This window comes from Pteropus medius, unplaced genomic scaffold (assembly GCF_902729225.1).
Source record: "Pteropus medius unplaced genomic scaffold, Ma_sr-lr_union100, whole genome shotgun sequence".
Taxonomy (NCBI): Eukaryota; Metazoa; Chordata; class Mammalia; order Chiroptera; family Pteropodidae; genus Pteropus; species Pteropus medius.
The window spans coordinates 27107308-27130139 of record NW_024350319.1 but is presented as its reverse complement, the minus strand read 5'-3'; the positions used below and the strand labels follow the sequence as shown (position 1 = coordinate 27130139).

Below are 22832 nucleotides of genomic sequence, written 5' to 3'. Positions count from 1 at the left end.
TACTTCTTCATCCCTTCACCTTTTTCACCTAGCCCCCCAACCCATCTCCCCTCTGGCTATCACCAGTTTGTTCTCTATATCTGTGAGTCTGTTTTCATAGAAGAGAAATCATATAGTATTTATCTTTCTCTCTCTGACTTATTTCACTCAGCATAATACCATCTAAGTCCATCCATGTCATTGCATATGGTAAGATTTTATTCTTTTTATGGCTGATTAATATTCTGTTGTGTATATATTGCATAATTTCTTTATCCAGTTGTCTATTAACGGGTACTTAGATTGCTTCTATATCTTGACTATTGTGAATAGTGCTGCTGTGAACTCAATGGTGCATAGATTTTTACAAACTAGTGTTTTGATTTTCTTTGGATAAATACCCAGAATTATAGTTTCTGGGCCAAAAGATAATTCTATTTTTAATTTTTTGAGGAACCTTCAGACTGTTTTCCACAGTGGCTATACCAGTTTACAGTCCCACCAACAGTGTACAAGGGTTCCCTTCACATCCTCACCAACACTTGTTCTTTTTTGATTTATTGATAATAGCAAATCTGACAGGCTGAGTTACAAGAATATACAAGAATAAACTCAAAATGTAGTTTATACAAGAATAATAAACTCAAAATGGAGTTTATTCTTGTATATGGTGTATATTCTTGTATATTTTTGTATATGGAAGGTGGTCCAGTTTCATTTTTTTGCATGTATCTGTCTAGTTTTCCCAATACCATTTGTTGAAGAGACTCTGTTTACCCCATTGCATCTTCTTTCTTCCTTTGTCATAGATTAATTGATCGTATAGGGATTACTATAGCCTTGTACTATAGTTTGATAGTGGTAGTATGATACCTCCAACTTTGTTCTTTTATGTTGCCACACAAATTTTTGAATTATTCTGGTTCTCTGAAAAATGCCATTGATATTTTGATAGGGATTGCATCGAATCTATGGATTGCTTTGGGTAATATTTCTTTCTGCCCATGAGCACAGGTGTGTACTTTCATTTATTTGTATTTTCTTCAATGACTTACAATTTTCCGAGAACAGGTCTTTTATCTCCTTGGTTAATTTGATTCCTAGATATTTTATTGTTTTTGATGCAATTATAAATGTTATTTTCTTAATTTTTCTGATAGTTCATCACTGGTGTATAAAAATGTAACCAACTTCTGAATATTAATTTTGTATCCTGCTACTTTACTGAATTCATTTATCAGTTCTAACAGTTTTTTTGGTGGAATCCTTAGGGTTCTCTATAGTATCATGTCATCTGCAGATAATGACAGTTTTACTTTATCCTTTCACATTTTGATGCCTTTTATTTCTCTTTCTTGTCTGATTGCTGTAGCTGGCACTTCCAATACTAATTTGAATAGAAGCAGTGAAAGTGGGCATCTTTGTCTTGCTCCTGATCTTAAGGAAAATGCTTTTAACTTTTCCCCATTGAGTATGATGTCAGCTGTGGGTTTGTCATGTATGGCCTTTATTATGTTGAGATATGTTCCCTCTATTCTCACTTTGCTGAGAGTTTTTGTCAGAAATGGATGCTGGATTTTGTCGAATGCATTTTCTGCATCTATTGATATAATCATATGATTTTTATCTTCCAATTTGTTAATGTGGTGTATCACATTAATTGACTTCTGGATTTTAAACCAACTTTGCATCCTAGGGATAAATCCAACTCAATTATGGTATATGGTATTTTTAATATATTGCTGAATTTGGTTTGCTAATATTTTGTTGAGGTTTTTTGCATCAGTATTTATCAGGGATATTGGCCTATAGTTTACTTTTTTTGTACTGCCTTTTTTTGGTTTTGGAATCAGGGTAATGGCCTGGTAAAAGAGTCAGGGAGCCTTTCCTCCTCTGGAATTTTTTGAAATAGTTTGAGAAGAATAGATGTTAATTCTTTGAGTGGTAAAATTCACCTGTGAAGCCATCTGGTCCAGGACTTTTAGTTTGAGGGAGGTTTTTGATTACTGATTCTATCAGTGATAATCTGTCGTTTCAGATTTTCTGTTTCTTCTTGACTCAGTCTTGGGAGATTGTATGTTTCTAGGAATGTATCCATTTCTTCCAGATTGTCCAATTTGTTGGCATATGATTGCTTGTATTTTCTTATAATAATCCTTTCTATTTCTTTGGGGTCTGTAGTTTTCGTTTTTGGTTTTATTTATTTGGGTCCTCTCTCTTTTTTTCTTGATGAGTCTGCTTAAAGAATTATCAATTTTGTTTATCCTTTCAAAGAAACAGCTCTCGGTTTCATTGATGTTTGGTATTTTTCTAGATTGTTTCATTATCGCTCTGCTCTTTATTATTTCCTTCTTTTTACTTTGAATTTTGTTTGCTGCTCTTTTTCTAGTTCTTTTAAGTGTAAGTTTAGATTGTTTAGATTTTTCTTGTCTCTTGAGGTAGGCCTGTATTGCTATGAATATCTCTTAGGACTGCTTTCTCTCTGTCCGGTAGATTTTGAGTCATTGTATTTTCATTTTCATTTGTATCTATGTATCTTTCGATTTCTTCCTTGAGCTCATTGTTAACCTATTCATTGTTTAGTAGCATGTTGTTTAGCCTCCATGTGTTTGTATATTTTCCAGGTTTTTTTTTTTTTTTTTGAGTTGATTTCTAGTTTCATACAATTGCGGTCAGAGAAAACACTTGATATGATTTCAGTTTTCTTAAATTTATTGAGATTTGTTTTCTGGCCTAGCATGTGGTCTATCCTGGAAAATGTTCCATACACACTTGAGAGGAATGTGTATTCTGCTTCTCTGCGGTGAAAGGCTCTGAAGATATCATTTAAATACACTGATATAATGAGTCGTTTTCTGGTTGGTTTTTACTTGTTGATTGCTGTTTACTTGTTGATTTTCTGTCTGGAAGATATGTCCATTGGTGTCAGTGGGGCGTTACAAGTCTCCTATGAGAGTATATTACTGCCGATCTCTCCCTTTATGTCGGTCAATAATTGCTTTATTTATGTAGGTAGTCCTGTTGGATAGTTTTATAAAATATATTTTTTTATTTCCATAGCACAACCACCACCTCTGAAGAAGATGTCGCGAGTAGATATCCCCGAACAGATAGAAGTGGGTTCAGCAGATATAACAGGGATGCAAATGCTTCAGGTAATTTGGTCTCAAGTAGCACATTGGAAAAGAAAATTGAAGATCTTGAAAAGGTATGAATTATAAATTATTTAAGGTTCATAAAATTAATATATCGTTTGGATTCCATTTTTACTTTCATAGCAGAGAGAGAAAATAAATTGAAATGTGTAGAGGAGAGACAGTGCCAAAAAAGGAAAAGAATGAGGTCAGTAATTGAAGATATCATTAGTATTAATTGACATCTCCATATATAGTCAAATATTAGCTTCAAATCACTCTCTTAAGTTTTTTAGGTGCGTTATGATAAGCTAGACATTTTCTGATTCCCTTAGTATTTTCCAGCTCTGTTGATGTTAAAACTTTTAAAAATGGAGCTAATAATTGTATTCCTTAATTTAATGGATACTCCTATTCTGCCAAGTGTTATCTCTAATGTATTAAAAATAGTGTTTGCTTTTGAAGTGGTTAGAAGTCTGTGCTGACAGTATGTACTACTGTGTGTTTATTGTATTATCTGTAGAGATGGTCATTTGTAGACTTTCTTTTGGGCTCTGAATTAAAGCCTAGAACCATCTTTTGTTTTTGAAACAATTTTAAGAGTGATCTTTTTTAGTGGTATCTTTGAGAACAACTCAAATGAATATTGGCATAAATTTATTTACCATAGGGTCTCAGGTTTGATCTGTAGACATTCAGCCTCTCAAATTGATAATGGTACTGAATTTCTGATTATTGAAAATATGTGTTGTTTTGCTGAATTAAAATCATTTCCTGTGATAAAAAGATTGTTTTCAGTAGAGATTTAATTTTAAAAGTTGTGTCTTTTTATAACACTGTGATTATTTTTAGTTCATGTTTGATGTTTCATACTAGTTTCTATGGGTATAAATTAAAAACTTTAAGCAATATATAGTTCAGTAGGTTTCCAGGGTATTCCTCAGAGGCTTTTAAAGTTCCATAAGAGTTCGGATTGACTTGCTAGTAGTTGGCAGCAGTTGGTTTAGGGAGTCCAGCTGGCTGCTTTCTGTGAGGGTTAGTAGGAAAGAAGCAAAATTCTGGGCAGTACTTTTTTTAGTTCTGCTTCTCTTTTGACCCCAAGGTGGCTGACCCAGCCTAAGGCCCTAAATTCTAAATAAGATATTTTTTGAAATAAGTATTGCATAGTTTTTTTAAAAAAGCTTAAAATCCAGTAATTTAATTCATTTCCTTCATTTTATTCATTGTCAGTTAACTAGCAGAGCCAGAAGTAAAATTGAAGATCATTTCTGTTTAGAATTTTCCATAGAGCCATTTCCTCTTCTTTAAAAAATTTATTTTGAAAATTAATTTTTTTAAAATTAAAGTTGACATTCTATATTATATTAGTTTCAGGTGTACAACAGAGTGACTTCCTTAAACTTTGTATTTTTAATAAAAAATTGAATTTTCTCTAATATGATATTATCTATTAAATATTTCATTACTAATGGTGGTGATAAACTAAAGAGGGTAAGGCATTAAATATTAGTATTTGTTAAACACTTGTGTAAAGATTTAATCAGAAACATACCTTACAACTCCTGTATTCCTCTCATTCTTGTTTTTTTGTGGATTTTTTTGCTGGGATGGGTTCCTCCTTTCCACATCAAGTCACGTGAGAAATTCAGTGGAAATCTTCATATATCTAAAGCACTTCATGTTATCATGGTAACAATGAGAAGTTTAGTAGTAGATCCTCTCTTCAGGTGGGACATATCCATCTAAAATTGTTCTCAGAACTTGCTCTAATTTACAAATTAATGTATACCACTTAAGACTATAAACAACCAATTACTTTCCAGTTAATAAACTTTGTAATTATATCTACCAGGAAGTATTAAGAGAAAGGCAAGAAAACTTAAGACTTGTGAGACTAATGCAAGATAAAGAGGAAATGATCGGGAAACTGAAAGAAGAAATCGATTTGTTAAATAGAGTGAGTATTTACACATTTCAGTTTCACGGTTTCCTTTTTTTCTGGCAATTGGATGAAAATACATAAAGGTGAAGGAATTATTTAATTTCATTATTGAGTTCATTTTGTAAATGAGATAGTAATTTGTGGTAGTAAGAACCATCATCTCATTCTGTAAACTGATTTCCTCTGGCCAATTAATGATTGTATTCACTTAATATTCTTTTGGGGATGGACTGAAGAATGGATTTGTTCTGTGTTTTGTTAGAGTCTGGAGGTGCAGTTTGGCCACCTCCACACATGAATGGTCATTCGCAAAGAGTTGCCTCAGTGAAGAACTACAGTTGCTACTTTCTTGCTGTAGGAAACTCCAGATGTCTTTGTGTGTATTTTCACCATATTTTCTTCTTCAATTATATGTATGCACCGCCAGCTTTAGCTTTAGACTTACCTCAAAGTCTCTCTTACGATTATTTGTAGCTCTTGTTTGCTTTTAGCTCTAAAATTTACTTTCTGCTTAAGAATCAGGTATTAATGCTAGACCATACTTAGGTACTTGTGATGAGAAAAGATTCCATAGTTTTGATTTTTATAAGACTTTAGATAAGATAGAGGAAATTCAGGAAAAAAAAAAAAAGGAATGGATTCTTAGTCCAATATTAATTATGGAAGAAGAGAAAATAGGCTTCATTATGTGCAGAATAATAAAGCTCTGAGGCATTAACTGCAAGTTATAGATGAGGACACTGAAACTCAGTGTTTAACTTGCTCAAAGTCATACATAGTAATGACACAGTAATCAGCTGAGCCAGTATTTGACCCCAGGTATTTGAGAATCCTAATTCTAAGTAAGCTCTTCCATTCTTGGACACTGCCTTTCATCTTGGTTCAGAACATAGGTATTCTCTATTGGTTCTGGACTAATACAGTGAAATCTGCAAATATTTTTGATGTCGATGATGTATTAACACTGCCTTTAATACTGTATGTATTAAAGAGAATAATAAATCACCTGTGCTTACAGAGCTTATATTCTAGCAATGATATATGAATGTATTTTATCATTTAATTCTAAATCTTAGGTAAGTCTCAGTTGTAGTAATTTTAGGAATCTTGCATCTTTATTGTTGTTTCAACAGATTAGTTTTTCAGTGTCATTCATTTAGTTTGTGAGTAAATGCAGATTCTGTTTTTGTACATTTTTAAGTCATTTACATAATTGTCTAAAGACAGTATACTAAACTTATCAGAACGCTGCTATCCCAAAGCACACTTGCTCCAAGTTTTGGTATTTTAAATTGTGAGGATACATCTGTAAATGTCTGCTTTTCCAACCACCAGTAAATAGTCTGCCTTATAATGTTTCTTCTAACTAAAACATTGTCTTTGTATTTACCAAATGGTTGTATGTATGGCACTGGGATTAGTATAGGGAACATAGAGCTAGAATCACATAACTTTAAAGCCAGAGGGTGATTACCTAGTTTAGTGGCTTTCAGTATTTTTTTTAAGCTCTAAAACGTTTTCCTCAAACAAAATGTCATAGAGAAGCTTAACATATAAATTGAACCAGATCAATTTTGTATACCCCAGATCTTTTTTCTGTATGCCTCAGTTCTATCATCTCCTCTGCTTCTTACCCCACAATATATACAGACTTATAAAAAATCATACAAGGTGGTAGGAGTTTATTCAGAACTTAATACCTGGGTCTTTTTGATGCATAATTTGACACATGGTCGCAATCCAAGGCCCTGAATCCGCCTATATATTTTGTTTAGCTCTCAGTTTTGGGGAAAGGATGATTTGTTTTTAAATAAAAATTAAGTTATTTATAATGATTAAAAATTGGAAGATTCATAATTAAAGAAATTTGATTTCTGGCTTCTTGAAAAACTGAAAGATCTGGCAAGATTTGGCTCATATTATGATAACAATGTGAAGTCAAGTAGTGGATGCTCCCTTTAAGTGGGACATATTCCATCTAAAGTTGTCTTCACAACTTACTCTCATTTCCAGATTAATTGCTTGTATGAATTTTCTTCAAATGTGTATTTTTGAAGTGTTTTTAATCATCTCCAAAATATTTTAAAGTATTTTAAAAACTCACTTTTTTTGTGTTTGTTTCCTTAAGGACCTAGATGACATAGAAGATGAAAATGAACAACTAAAGCAGGAGAATAAAACTCTTTTGAAAGTTGTTGGGCAGCTAACAAGGTAGAAGATTCAAGGCTCAGTGTGGAAAAAAATATTTTAAAACTACTGATTGAATGTTATGGCTAATGCTAGGACAATATTCCTATGCTGCAATGCATTAAATATGTATATTTATTTCTAGAAAACAGTGGATGTTTATTTTCAAAATATTTCTTTTTCATATTTTAAAAAAGTACCTTTTCACAAATAACATCTTCCAGCTGTTAAAATGATAGGTTATGCCTCTTTTGGTTTTGTGTGGTATTCAGATAATATATGGTTTAAAGTCACAACTATTTGAATATATTTTATCTATGGTAGTGCATTTTCTCCCTAAAGGAATATACATAGTCTTTGTTTACATGAATTCAAATACTTTTGGAGAGTTACCTGATGTGTGTAACCTTTTATGTGTTGATGATTTACTCATAAAAGTCTTTGTCTACTGTCATTTGTTCTTTCAATTCATTCTAAGCAATTTAGAGTAATATAGAGTCACGCTATTTTGTATAAGGTCATCTTTAAAAAGGAAAGCTATTATAAAAAGTCACTTAATATCATGTGCTAGTTGGCTAACTAAAATTTAAGAGAATACTTGAATTGTGCTATAGTAAATTAAACTGTACTATTTTGTATTTGAATATTGAAAAAAATTTTAAATCACTTTAACTTCTTAAAAACATACAGTTGTAATTTTAATGTAAAACTTCTTATGTAGGTACTACTTTTTTTTAATTAGTCCAAGGTGTATAAGTGAACATGGGATATTTAAAATGTTGTTTATTCATCAAGCCTTGAGAATGTATACAATTTCAGTGTATAAGAAAAAAATTCATATTTTTAATTATGCATTAAAATAAAAACCAAAATATTTATCCAACTTAAAACATTTATACTTACATTACAAAAGAGTTCAAAACAAATAGTGCTGAAATACTTTGCATAATTCCTAATTCCTAACAACTGACACTGTTGTTCTCATATGACAGAATTATTGCCCTACCTCAAATTTAAGGAATTTTCTTCCTAACATTGGATTTTTAAAAACACAGTTATTTTGAAGAATTATACAAATTTTCTTTTTCTGTTAACTATCAGTAGTGTTTAGAATTGTTTTATGTGTCATGTTGAGTAGGTAAACTCCCTCCTTTAAAATACATTAACATTAAAAAATGTCGGCCTTATAGTTAAATCTCAAACGATATACTGATATGCTTTTATCCAATTAATGTGCGAAAGTGGCTTGAACATAGCATAGTAATCCATTTGGGGAACCTCACTGTTTATTTTTCCTTCACTTGCCAAGCCCCTTCATTACTCACTATTAGAAAAATAAGGAAGGTGAGACAATTGGAAAAAATGGAGAATAAATGATAAAAATCAGATGTTGAATTCTGAAACTCTCTGCGATTATCTAGATTGCTCCCCACCCCTCTCACCACTTTCTACTTTAGAGGTTTCAACTTTGGCCGATCTGAGAATCACCTGGGTTGCTTAAAAAAAAAGAATTTCCTGGCTATAGTGTCTAGATAGGTTTAGGTTGAGACCCTGGACAAATTGTTAAAGCTCACCACCTGATGATACTAATTATAACCTAGGTTTGGAAACAGTTACTGTTGCCTCTTTCCTTCTATACTTTTCATTGTAGACTCTGGAATTAACATAATTTTAGCTACCAGTGTTTTTTCCCCCCTTTTAGTTTATTTAATAATTAACTTGGTCTCTGAGGAGACACACACACACACACGTATACACATTTACCAAAAAGTTCAGTGTTAGATTACCAAACTTGACCAATTTGCAGAATGACAGCATAAAGGCATCCTTTTTGACACTATTACTCAGCATGGGAACGGTGATCCACTACCCACATGTCAGAGTGGTTTGCCAGGCTCAGTCACCGCCTTTGGCTGTGAGGTACTCATCTCCCTTTAGTTATTCTTAGGTATGTGGCAGAAATACTGGTATTGCCTAGTTTCCCATCTATACTTTGGATATTGTGAAAATGCTGTCAGTATCCAGCCTTAAAATAAATTAGTGTATTGGTTTTTTAGTAAAAAAAAAAAAAGTGTTTTGAATTTTCTATTCCATATGTAAGTAAAGGAATATTCCATTTCCTTTTTTAGAATCATTCTAGTTATTAATACTTTTAAAGACTAGTTTTTAAAGACTTAGCTGTTTTAAATGTTTTTCTTGCCTTTAGTTTATCAGGAACATTTCCAACAGTGATCTTTTACATAATGGTACCAAGTGCAAATACAGCGCCTGACAGCTTAGGCAAAGCTTTCACATGCAGTTCTTCCATCCTTAAATACATATTTTTGTCACATATACAGTTTTACACTGAATATTAAATAAAATAGGATTGCTATAATATCCCTTTAAAATTTATTAAAAAATGATATTTTTAAAAGGTAACTTAAATGTATATGCACTACCTTAGAAAACTTGGCTATTGTCAGCAAAGTACTAGTATTCGTAAAATTATTAGTCCCATTCGCAAATAATATTTCTTATATTTCCTGGAAATTTGTGGCATAATAAAGTGTATCCAAAGTTCTAATGTGTTTATGATATTATTTTCAAAACAATCAGGTTATTAACTTTAAAATGCACGACTTACCTCCCTGATTTCTGACATGCATTAACTTGTGAATTACTGAAGTAATCTCTATTTCATTTTTCTAGAATTGTTATTTTATTGTACTACAGTTACCTTTGGAGAGGAAAAGGAAGGCTTCAGAGTGTGTATTTCTAAAAGAATTTACTAAATGTAGTAGATTAGCAACGTCACACTTGTTGAAGTAGTTTAAAAGATAGAAAATTAAGTAAAATTAAATTACGGGCAGATCTATGAAACAATGTATTTTGTTAATAACTTTTTAATTGTGGTAGAAGCAATGTATTCTTAAGGTCAAAAACCTACCTCAATTACAGTTTTTATGTTTTCTGGATTAATCTGGATTTTTATAATTAGAAATTAAAATGTAAGATTTTGCATCCACTAATACTTGGTTGAATATAATGTGAGTCAGTGTATTAGATGTGTCCGTATGTTCAATACTGTAAGACAAAATAGAAAAGACCTTGGGTTTGATCATTGATTTGATGTCCTAGACAATATTTCACACGTCCATTGCTAGTCATCTTTCATCTTTTTGTAGTGTTATAATCTCGAGTCAGTGCCTAGTAAATTCCATGCATTATTGGCACTTAATAACTATTCATGCTTTTGTTAATAATCTCTTACAAGATTCAGGCATATATTTTCATTTTATAAGAAACCAAATACACCAGATTAAGTGAGTGGAAAGAACTAGCATTTAGGAATCTGAACTTTAAAATATGTTATAGTCAGTGCTGAACATTCTGTTATTATTTGAACCATTTCTAATATGTAACAATAAACTTTTGCATTGGAATTATGCATGCCCTCATAATCCATCAACTAGGATTCCAGTTTATATTACTTATGCTAGAAGTAGGAGCACTTTTCTTTTGTCATTCTATTAAACTGAAAGCATACTGATAGACAATGAACATTTTGCATATCAGGTGCCTCAACAAAGGCACTTCCCTCTGCTGATAAGTTTCCCAGTGTAGAAGTTGGTTTTTTCATTCTCAGTGTAAAGACTTCAACCATTACCCAAGACATCCTGAGCCCACATTTTTTTTATTTTACTCAGCTAGAATCTCATAGCATATTAAAGTCACATTCCTGTTCTCAAAATAATGTGAGTATAGGAGAGCAATATGGATGAGAGGGTTACATTAAATTTTCATACCTGTTCTTTTAGCAATATTTATTAGTCAATTGAGTATATAATTATAGATATTACAGAAGTTTTAAAACAATGGACATGGGCCAGCCCTTTCTTCTAGCAGTGTACAATCTATGTAGTGTGAATCAGTAGTACAAAGTGCAATTTTAAGTAGCATTAACTGGTTTAATCTGAATAATTCATTCAAAAGTATTTTTTTTCTTTTTGTATTATTCAGTCACTGACTTTTAGGTCTAGTTAATAGGTGGTACCATTTAATTTGCTGCACTATTTACTGAATGGTAGCGTGAAAGATTTAGTGCATATTGGGAAATATCTTACCATATTTCTTTTAATTACAAATTATAAAAACATTTTAAAGGAATTTATAGCAGTAATGAAGCAAAAAGAATTCAATGTATATCAGATACACCAAACTGTTGATGTGATTTTCTTAGTTTTTATATACTATTGATTACTGGTTTATTTTAGTTATTTAAGTCTAAACAGTTCACATATGGGCAGTCACTTTGATGATAAGAATATTAGTGATGATCACTTGATGGACATGTATTACGTGCCTGTTTTGGTTATTTTGTTTTGTTTCCTCTCTGGGTACCTAATATATATATATTTTATTGGTGAACTTGTTTCTCAAAAGATTTGGCTATGCTAATTCAGGGCTTATTATTTTTTCCTTCTAAATTTAAGTATCAGATAGCTGCTGCTTCCAGCCAAGACCACATGAAAGCTAAAATATACTGTTGAAAAATCAGTTAATTCAGGTAATCTAAATATTTGTAGAAAAACATCTGGATAATTTATTGATCACATTAGTATTGTGTAGACAGCTTTCCTAATTCCCATTGTATAGGTTTTCATTGTGGATTAGTAAACTTGATTCACTTTTAATATACTTTGCATGTAAAATAATATTCGGTAAAAAGTAAATTTTCATTTATTTTTAACACTGTTTAATTATTTCCTTCCTGTACTGTTAGTAAAATCTTGACCATGAGATTTACTTTTGAAGTTAAAGGATAATGCTAATATTCTAATTAACTTATGTGCCTCTTATTGAAAGTGTGTAGTACTTTAAAATCTTTAGTATATTATTTTAGAAGAGATAATGGTTTAAAAAACAAAAATAGGGTTGAGCAAACCTGAATATATTAATGATGAGGCTTCTTGAATTAACGATAGATGTGCATATGTTCATCCTGACTGAAAATTTTAATTGTCTCTTTGTTTTAAAAGTATACGAGTAATTTCTTAATTCAAAATTATAACCTATCAACCAAATCTGATGGTGTTCAAAGAATTTCAGGTCCTTCATAGTTTGAAAAAGATAAGTAGGGGTCTGGGAATGTAAAACTCCAATCTTTGTTTTTTTTAGTAAATGGTTTACATAACCTTTTGCTAATGTGTCATTCTTCATACACCTGCGCAAGCTAATCAGTCTTCTTTACTTCTAGAACTCTAAATTAATCTTTCCAGTAATGTCATACATGTCTAACAAGTGAATAAGCATCCTTCAGTCAGACTATTTAGATAATGTCTCAAGTCCTTATTTAAGAACATACTCCATTATTGGAGCAAGCCTACTGAAAAAATATGCAAGGTCTCTTGAAACTGGAGCCAGTTGTCTTAAAACTTCATCAAATCTCTTTTTTTCTTATTCTCAGTTCACTCTGTGCACACAATTCTATCAGTAGCTGTAAAACCCACATATTTTCTTAATCTCATGGCTCTAGTTTCTCTTCACCTCTATAAGAGGTTACATTTTATTCCTGGTCAACCTACTGGAAAGAATTTATGTAATGTTGGACCTTCATGTTAAAAAGATAGATAGAAAGATATAATATCTTATATTCCATTTTACTTTGATGTTTAACCAGATAAGATTAGAAAGGAAGCTAGAAAACAAAGCTTTCCTCTTAATACTGGACCAAATGCACAGTTTTTCTCTCTCAAAAAAATTCTGTGACTTAATAAAGATGTGTTTAATAAAAGAAAAAGCTCTCTTTTTTGTGTGAGATAGTTAAGCAATATAAAAAAAGTTAAGATGAGCCAGTTAGGAAAAGTAGATTGGACTTCGACTTTATAGATGTGAAAAACAAAATAAGAGTTTTGACTGCTGTATATGTTTTTCACATTAAAGTGTGCAGAATTATTCAGTATAAATTATAGTCTTAACTCATATATGGTTAGTTGCTATCTCTGTTTAGTATAACATGGAACGTGAAATTTACAGTCTTTAGGGAAATACTTGTATTCCTTTAAAATGGGAACTATTTACTGTGATTAAACAAAGATTGATGATGTCATCAGTGAGCATTTTAGTTGTATAGAAGCAAATTAAGAAAAATTAGTAGAAAGGTATCTGATTTCTTTAATTATTCTTGTAGTACAAAAGTATAAACAAAGTTGTCAAAGGCACAGAAAATCCCATTTGAAGAACCTGCAAATCACTTTTGGTAAGAATACATTCATTTGATGCAGTATTAAGAAAAGTTGGAAAATTTTTAGCCTTCCATAGCAGATTGAAAGTTTCATGTATGGATGATGCAGGACAATGGAGGACATCACTAAAGTAAAATTATGCCAGTAATTTTCATATTAGCTATATTAGCTATACTATTTAAAGTAAATCAGTGAAAATTGGGGTGAATAAATGGACATTTAAGACAGCATGTTGATGATCATGAGAGGCCTAAAAATGCCTCTTCTTGTAACACTTTTAAGATCGGTATACCTGAAGAGGTACAGCTGAGTTTAGTGACTCAGTTAACAATTGGAGCATAACTTTAATCTTAATTTAGTATGGCATAAAAACATTTGATAATTATAATTCAGTGGCCATATATGCCAGGCATTGTGGTAAGTGCTTCAGATATTTTTATTTGATTCTTTAAAACTTATGTAAGGTACAGATTGGGAAGAGTAATTTACCCAAGGTCTTCAAAGCAATGCTTTCCGCCTTATGCTATGACATACTTTTATGACATGATCATTGTACTACTAAATATTTGCCAGTGGTTCTCAGAATGTGGTCTCCATACCAGTAGATTTGGCTTCACTTAGAAACCGGTTAGAAATACAAATTCTTGGGCACCACCCAACACCTGAATGAGGTGAGGCCCAGCAATCTGTTTGAACAAGCCTTTCGAGTAATTCTGATGCAGGTCAAAGCTTGCAAATTTGCATTATGCATTTCTGTTTTTAAGCAAAGATCTTGGTCTTTATTTTTGGCTGTTGTATAAATAATATAACATGAACTTGTTAAAAAATGTGATTTTGTTTCATTATTGCTTACATTGCAAAAAGATTGTATCAGGAAAAGCTTCAGCATGGATATTGGCAGTTTGACATAAACCAATTGTTTTAATATTATCTCTGGAACTCGGATTCTTAAAGTCCAAGATACTGTGGAATTAAATCTTTGTTTCTCGTTAAAGTTGATCTCTGTTATTGCCTGAAGGTTTTTGGTAACCATAACACATTTTTGTGAAATTTTAAAACTTTATTGAAACAAATAAATGTACGTTTCTTCAGAGTTATAGTTTTGTTTTTGTTGTTTTTTTGCATGTATGGACTCTGTAGGGTGGTCCATGGAGATTAAATCTTCAAAATTCACTCTAAATTCAGTCAGTAACATTTTCCAACTAATTCAGTGAGGAGAAATTGACAATATTGCATTCCAGAGTAAAGAAGAAAAGTATTTTTTAAATCAGTTTGGGATCATTTTTTTTCTTATGATGAAATAAATAAGCTACCTTTAGAGAAGTTTTAGATTACAGAAGATCATACAGGGTAGCTTGAATAACCCATGCCCAGTTTCCCCTATTATTAATGTCTTACATTAGTATGGTGCATTTGTCACAATTAATGAATATCGATTGATTATTACGTCTATACTGGATTCAGATTTTTCCCTCGTGTCCTTTCTTTGTTCCACAATACAATTAAAGATACATTCAGTTGTCATGGTTCCTTACGCTCTTTTGAGTTAACAGTTTCTTAGACTTGTTTTTGATGACCATGACAGTTTTTAGGATTACTAGTCAGGTATTTTTTTACTTACTATGGACATTTTCATATATGTACAACAGCAGAGAAAATAATTATCCATACCTTGCCAATCTCATCCCTTTAAAAAAAAATTTTTTGTTTTGCTTGGATGTTTTAAAATTAAATTTCAACCATTCTGTCATTTAACCTGTAAATACTTGAGTATATATCTCTAATAAGGACTTAAATAATAACCACATTATTATAATACTTAATAAATTTAATGCTAATTTCTTAATCCATTTAGGTTCTAAGAGGCAAGCCTGCAAGAGATTTATTGAGAGAAAACACCTGTGAGGGTAAATGGGGCAGGAGCCTAGGGGAGGTTGGGAGACCTCAGTACAGGTCTGACTGATATGAAGGAGAGAGGGAAGAAGGATAATTGAGCAGGAAGTCTTAATCCACAGTGCAATTCAAAGAATGTTTTAGCAAGGCTGTAAAAGGCTGTAAAGGTGCTGGTTCTCCAAGTAGACCTACATCTTGCAGGAATGGGCTTGCCTTTGTATTCTTGCTCTGCTCCTTTGTTGGCAGGAAGCAGCCAGTTGGAAGCAGGGCCTCGACACCATGGTGGATTCAGACCACAGCAGCTGGAACTATCCAATTAAATGACACTGGAAAGGCTCATTTTCATGGCTACCGCATCATGTAATACTTTGCTCAAACTTCCCCCCAGATACCTCAAAAATGTCTTCTTACTGTTTATTTAAATAAAGATCCAAGTGAGAGCCATCCATTGCATTTGGTTAATATGTCTCTTTAAGTCTTTTTAACCTATAAATCACACACGCCCCTAATTTTTATGCCATTTTTCAAATGGAAGAAATTAGATTATTTGCTCTCTAAAATTTTCTACATTTTGTATTTGATTTGATTGCATCTACCCCCTATTTTCTGTAAACTGTTAATTAGAGGTTTTATTAGATTCAATATTTCATAGATGGTATATACTTCCAATTGAATCACATCAGAAGGTGCATAGTGTCTGGTTTTCTGACTTTTAATGTTCAGATTGATTAAGAGGTTCAGATGCTATTGGCTTGATTACTATTTTAAAGTTCCCCCTCAGCATTTTATGTAATAGTTTTAACAAACATTGATAATTATTGCCCAGATCCAGCATATAATTAGGTATTCATTGCAAACTGAATTCTGCTTACATTAGTAGTTGGAATTCTTTAAAGAGAAACTTTTCTTCATCAATTACTTGGTTTCCCTAAAATATAAGAAAGATAAGATCATGTTGATTCTTTCCCTTTACCAATTTTACAGTAATGGGCCAGAGCCCAAGCAACCTCCAAAGCTATGTATATTTTTATGTATTGTATTTGTTTTAATCTATTGCAGTCATTTTTTTATGTCCAGATCGTCTCAGGTTTGGCCAGTGGACACACCTTCCAAGTTAGCTCTTGTGCCCTTTTGGTTATCAATAGCTTCCTTGTTTTCTGGCATAAGGTGTTCCAGTCTCATCCAGTACATTTTCTTTTTAGGACTTGGAATCAAGAGCTACTTTTTTTTTTTGGTAGAAAAAGCCTTGACAAATTATCAGATGCTAGAAAAACCAGAGGGCATTAATAGCGTTCTTCTTAACTTTAAAAGCTCTAAGGACATTGAAACATTTCCAACTCGTACTTTCACTGGAAAATTTTAAGATGACAGAAATCTGCTTATTTCTTTGTCATTTCTCATTTGTTTTCTCCCTTGTTTTCTGTGCAAATTGTCAGCAGAGCTTAGATATCTTGAATTTCTTTTGAAAATTTAAATCTATTCATGCCTGTTGAGAACCTCAGGAAATTGATTATAAGTCAAGATTTTTTTTGAGTAGTTAAATCACTTTAAAGTGTTAAAAATTAGAATTCCTGTAATAAAGTTAATTAAGCCAAATTCATAATAAAAAAGTGCCCAAATTGTGGTCCCTTCCCCCTTCTTCAAAATATGATATAAATTCACAGTATGGGTTTTAATAGAAACTAGACACCTTCATCCTTAGTCACATCTGCAGAAGGGTCTACGTGAAGGTGCCAGCTCATTGGTTATTTTTCACAGCTGGTTCTGAGACAGTCCAGGGCTCTTAACAGTCCTGGTTGTGAGGAGAAGGAGGAGTGTTGGATGATGGCTAGAGGCAGGTCGTGAGGTTGCCCTGTGACTGACTGAACCGCCAAGAGTTCTTTCAGTGGTTAGAGTAAAGCCAGTTACTGGCAGCCATCACCTAGGGGGTCACCTGATAATTAATATTGGCAAAAACCTTTCCTCCACTGCCAATCCATCCAGAAAAAAATAATTCATTGTTTTCTTCCAGAATGTGCAAATTAGCTATCGTGTAGAAATCTTGCATTTTGCAACTTGCGTTGGTTCACAAATATATACTACTTTGTACTAGGCTCTATTCTAGGTGCTAGGGACATAGCAGTAAATGAAAAGACAAATCCTATCCTATGCTGTTTTATTCTTTGCTGCCCAATAAAAGAGTTGACATAGGGTTAGAGATTGGTAGCTTCTCAAGCTGTCCTTTGGACCTTTTGAAAAGATGAGAATTGAAATTCACTTATCTTTTGACAGTAGCCTCAAAACATGTCATGGGCTATATAGTTTGTGTTATAAAAATCATATTGATAGGTCTAATGTTTGGAAAAGACATTTATTCCCCTTGAGAAATTGGGAATGTTTGGAGATTTAAATATAAATTCATATTTTCATTAATTTGTTACATGAATTTTAATTTTGCCCTAAAATATGTCCTTAATGGCCATTTCTAGTAAGTCCTCAGTGAGGGATCAGGGCTCCACATTTTCTAGTACATTCTGATCATCTGAAATATTTGTGATTATTCAGTTTCCAAGCTTAATTTGATAATGGATTTCCAAGTATCTGTGTTCCTATAGCTCATAAGATTCCTAGTCAACCACAGTTAAATAATTTCTTCCTGTGTTTTTCTTCTGAGCTCTGCAATTGAGGCGGAATGGAACTTAGTACAGTGTGCTTTACAAGCTTTTGATATCTAGTTTCTTGAGAAGCACTCCTCTGGTGAAATCATCATCCATTTATTTTATTTTGTTTTTCTGTAATTGAGTGGTCAGGACACTTGATCCTTTTCCTGTGATTCTTGCCTAAAGATATATTTTGTTTGGTAAGAACATATGTGGGGGAATTAGATCCAGTTTTGAGGATTTACCCCTTATAAACTTAAGAGTAGCATTTAGCCTTTTTATACTTAGATTTTTAAAAACTCTTAAATATAAGTTTTAAGAGCTATTTCCCTTTCCCAGGATACTTGAGAAGGTTCTCTTACTTGGTCTCAAATGGGTTTATAACATCTTCCTGACTAACGTTTTAAAAGCTGACTATCTCTTTGCAGATGAGGAAATAAATAAGACAGAAGGGTGTTTTATTTGCTCTGAGGTCACATGGTGATATAATTGGAATCAGATATCCAGCTAGTACTGAAAATTGAGGTGTCTGACCATCAGTAAGATTAGTCTGCAACAGATTTCTTTAGAGAAGACAGTTAGGCCTTACAAAATACTATAAAACCATAAGATATAGGCAATTATAAAATTATTCTTTGAATGGAGGGAGAGTAGAAATTAACTTATCCTTGCCTCTTTAGAATATGATTTCAATTCTGTGTTACAAACAGTTGGAGACAGTGTTCCTTCTTTCCTTTCTTCCTCCCTCCATTTTTATTTATTTTTGCCTTCATTTTTATGAGTTTATTTGAGCTGAACTGATGAAGAGCGAGATCTCAAATGCTCCCAGCTGGATGCAGTGTTTCTTTAAGGGTGACAGTCTCTCTTCCCCTGCATCAGAATCCCGTGGTGTCCATAGGAATACTCAAAAGAAGCAGACTGACTCTGTTCCTAAAAAGCTTACAAATGGCTAAAGAAGAGGCAGAATGTACATAAGCAAAGTGGAGGGAGAGATTAATTCTTTTAAGGACAGAGGGAGACTCCCTGGGCCCTGGACTTTAAGGCAAGCTTTGAAGGAAGAGAAGAGGGAGAGTTGGTATCAGTCATAGGAATATTTAGAAAAATATATTCAACATCAGATGAGCCGTGGTAGTACGCCCAATGGCTACAAGGTCATTTATATACACACCACCTAATGAAGTGGTGGCTTCCTCGTTGGACCTACTTGAGCACTAGTTTCCGAGTTAGACTTACTTGAATTCAGATCCCAGCTGTACCAAGTATAAGCTGGGTGACCTTGGACAAGTTGCTTTATAATTTTGTCATTGGCAACAAAGACAAAATAGTTCCTAACTTAGTTGGGTCATTGTGGAGAATAAATGAGATAATGCATGTAAAATATGTGACATATGCCTGTTTATAGCTATGATGGGAGAAGAAATAAAATGAAGCACCTTTTATAGTATGATTTGTACCAATGAAGAAGTTGAGATTATAGTGGTTGTCTTTCCTGAAATTAAAAAAAGATGGCTATCAGGAAGCTCTGTCTAAGTAATAGAAGTGCCACCTCATCCTACATTTCTGCTTCTCTAAGGCTGCTGTCCTTAGAAACCCAATTGAAGCAAGTCAGAACTCTGTCCTAAAGAAGAATGCAGCATGTGTTGATAAAAATGTAATCTCCATAGCCCCTGGTAAATTATAGCTGCTCAAGAAACTGAACAAAGTTTTGGGTAAAGAAAAACATCTTTTACAAAGAAGGAGCTTCTTGAGTTTACTTGAGAAGCTCCAAATATTTTCCCGGTAGGTCTCTGTTCCTCTCAAATCTCCAGGCGTAACCTGGGCCTGTTTTTCTATTAAGAAATGTCTCTGCCCGAACTCCTGAACAAATATATTCCAGGGCAGTATCATTAACCAGAGTGATATGGGAACTAAACAAACAGGGTGGATCAGCCTGAATTCATGAAGGCTGGCAACAAGTCAATTTCTTTCTCCACTTCTCCATTTGTTTGTTCAGTGTACCTGATTACTAGTGACGGGTATGTCCTGATAGCAGAGAACAGGAAGCATATCAAAACAAGAGGTGGTTTGTCTACTGACCTGATCCTGTATCACAAGTAGTTTTTGTCGATTTGGATACTATAAGGCAGCAAAACAGGATGGCAATTATAGGTGTTGGTACTAAGGATGATTTTTCTATTACAGCGGCAAAACGCCACAGTTGTACTTGAAAAGGCTAGAACAAAACACTTTTCTCCTGAATTCTGCAAGTTTGAAAGTAATGTTTTTCTTATGACCTAGAAAAAAGAATTTTAACTGGCATGTGGATATTTTATTTGTCCAATTGTATGTATGTATTGAAATTGTACACGCTAATTCCTTTTGTTATATTTTCTCAAATATTATATTGGATCTTATACTTGTCCATTCTTAGACCTCACATCTGATGACTATCACTCTAGTAAGGTAATACTCTGCTCAACTTTAACATGGGTGATTTACTTGTCGTTATGGGAAATTTGTGGACTATAAGAAAGAAAGAAAGTTTAATCTCTATTTTAATTAAGTTCAGAATAGTAGCAACTTTTTTTCCACATGAGTGAGACTGATGAGAAAGTAGGCGATAATCTCTTTTCAACTAAAAATATTTGGAACTTCAATTTAAATTGGTGGAGGTTACCAGAGATAACATTTAAAGGAGATAGATGGATTTCTTAACATCCACAAGATAGCTAACTGAGCCACTATACAGAAAAAGAACTTAAAAGGGTACCTTTTAAAATATATTCGCCATTTAAAAATATTTAGTGTATGAAGAGAAAAGTTATTTCTAAAACAGTGAAATGCTATTATCTCTAGAAATAAAACAAGGGCATCCCCTTTCTCTCCTAGAATCTGCACCCTGTTGGGTGGCTACTTCAGGATGACATTGCTTGGGGGAAGCTTTTCAGTACCATCAGCTAATGGCACAGAGTAATTGGCATTTTGTGTCTGGTACATTTCCTTTCGGAAGCCCATAGGAGGTTTCAAATACCTGTTGAATAAGTGAATTTAAGAATGAATGAATGAATGAGTTAATGAGAGACTTTGGTTGCTACTTTGGCCTAACCCTGATTCTTATTTATTATAAGATTTGTGACCTTTAGTTATGTTTTGTGACTTTTAGCAAGTTACTTTACCTATGACTGTTTCTTTGTCTATAAAGTGGAGTTAATAACACCTACCACATAATGTACTTAATAAATGCTTATTAGATGTCTGGATTAATCCAGTCCAATTTTCTGCAACCTGGGCATTTGACCTTTTACAAAATCTGGTGAGTCTTATGCACCCCAAATTTGAATATTACTTATTTAAATTCTGCTGTTTATTGGGCAGGGCATTATGGGAAATGCCCAAGGCAGTAATAAAATGAATCAGACTGTCTGTCTTCAGTAAGTTACGTGTAGTTAAAGGATAGATATAATGCGAACAAGCACAGAGAAAGGAAAGATTAATCCCTTTAAAGAACTGGCGAAACTCCTTATGGATCTAGCATTTGTAAGGATAAAGTGAGATTTTTTAAAATGCCTAGATCAATATGTGTCACGTGGTAAATGCATAACTATTGGTATTGTTATTTCCACATATTCTTTGTCCACCCACTCCATACATTTCTTCCTAATCTATAAGGCCTGTGTCTTTATTTTCCATAGATCTTCTCCAGCCAATTTACAAATTTCTCTGGGTGACTAGACTACCTTTTCTGAGAGACTTTTGTGATTTTCACTGTTTTATTCCGATAGGGTGTGTGTGTGTGTGTGTGTGTGTTTCTCTTTTTGTAAACTAACATGCATTTTCTCATTTCCATTTTGTGACTGTGAACAAATTTTCATGAAAATGAAATTTCATTACAAACTCATATTGTACCCTGCTGTATATCCTGAGACTCATCGTATGATTTAAGAAAATTCACTTTCTAAACTGTAGAAGAGAAATCCATTTAGTTAACTCTTATTTAGTCAGGTTTTTCTGGCTTGTGGATTATTCAGATTCTTTACCCTGCAATTACAGCTTTTCTTTTATCTGTTTCTTTGCTTGTTAGGCATGAATAGAGAAAGAGAAAGAAACAGATCCAGTCAAAAGATTTAGCATGGGAACCAAAAGAAACTGATGGCTAAAGTAAGGCTCAGCATAGAGAATTCTGTTGGTATTAGAGAGGTGTTACAATTCTTGTTGGCAGAGGCATAACCCAGTGATCCTGGCATGGTTAGAATATTGATCAGAGATTTTGACCTTTCATCTTGCCACTAACTTACCATGTAACTTGTGCAAACCAATCAGTCTATTCACGTAATAGGGAAAATGCCTACATAATTTCGGATTCGTGGTCCAAAGGAATGTCAGTAAAAGGAATTTAAAGAATTCACTGAATGCGGACAAAGTATTCTAGATGCTAAACAAGAAACCTCAAAAAAAAAAAATGTACCTTGCCTCTTAAGATATTACATGAGATGAAACTGGAAATGGGCTTTTTTTCTCTCCCTTTTCAGAATTTATTTAACAGTAGCATTAGGTATTATATAAAATATTTTAGAATTAATGATTTTATACTGCTTCTAAATTTAAAGGACTATTTTTATACCCATTTAATAGTGTATAAAACTGTGGCGTAGAATTTGAGGGACTTGCCCAAGTTAACTAGCTAAATAATGCTGAAATGAGGACTAGAATAGTTTTTCTGATTTTATGTTCACCAAAATGACAAACTCTAATTAAGAAGTGAACATTTTTGTTCTATTTATGAAAGTCTTATGTGTTTGTAGTCTGCTGTTATCACATTATCATCTGTTTAATTTTTGTTTTAAAGCAAACG

The 22832-nt window shown here is 32.9% G+C and overlaps 1 protein-coding gene across 3 annotated transcripts in view; it reads left to right on the top strand.

Annotated features, from left to right (window-relative positions):
* Positions 1-22832, top strand: part of PAWR (pro-apoptotic WT1 regulator) — a 151019-nt gene that overhangs the window by 84048 nt on the left and 44139 nt on the right. The window contains exons 5-7 of one of the 3 annotated variants that reach the window (XM_039838915.1): positions 3040-3187; positions 4966-5070; positions 7184-7266. In XM_039838915.1, the coding sequence (XP_039694849.1) occupies positions 3040-3187; positions 4966-5070; positions 7184-7266 (336 nt within the window). Of the gene's footprint in view, positions 1-3039; positions 3188-4965; positions 5071-7183; positions 14563-22832 lie in introns of those variants that run through there. The other 2 variants (XM_039838916.1, XM_039838917.1) reach the window with 2 other exon arrangements.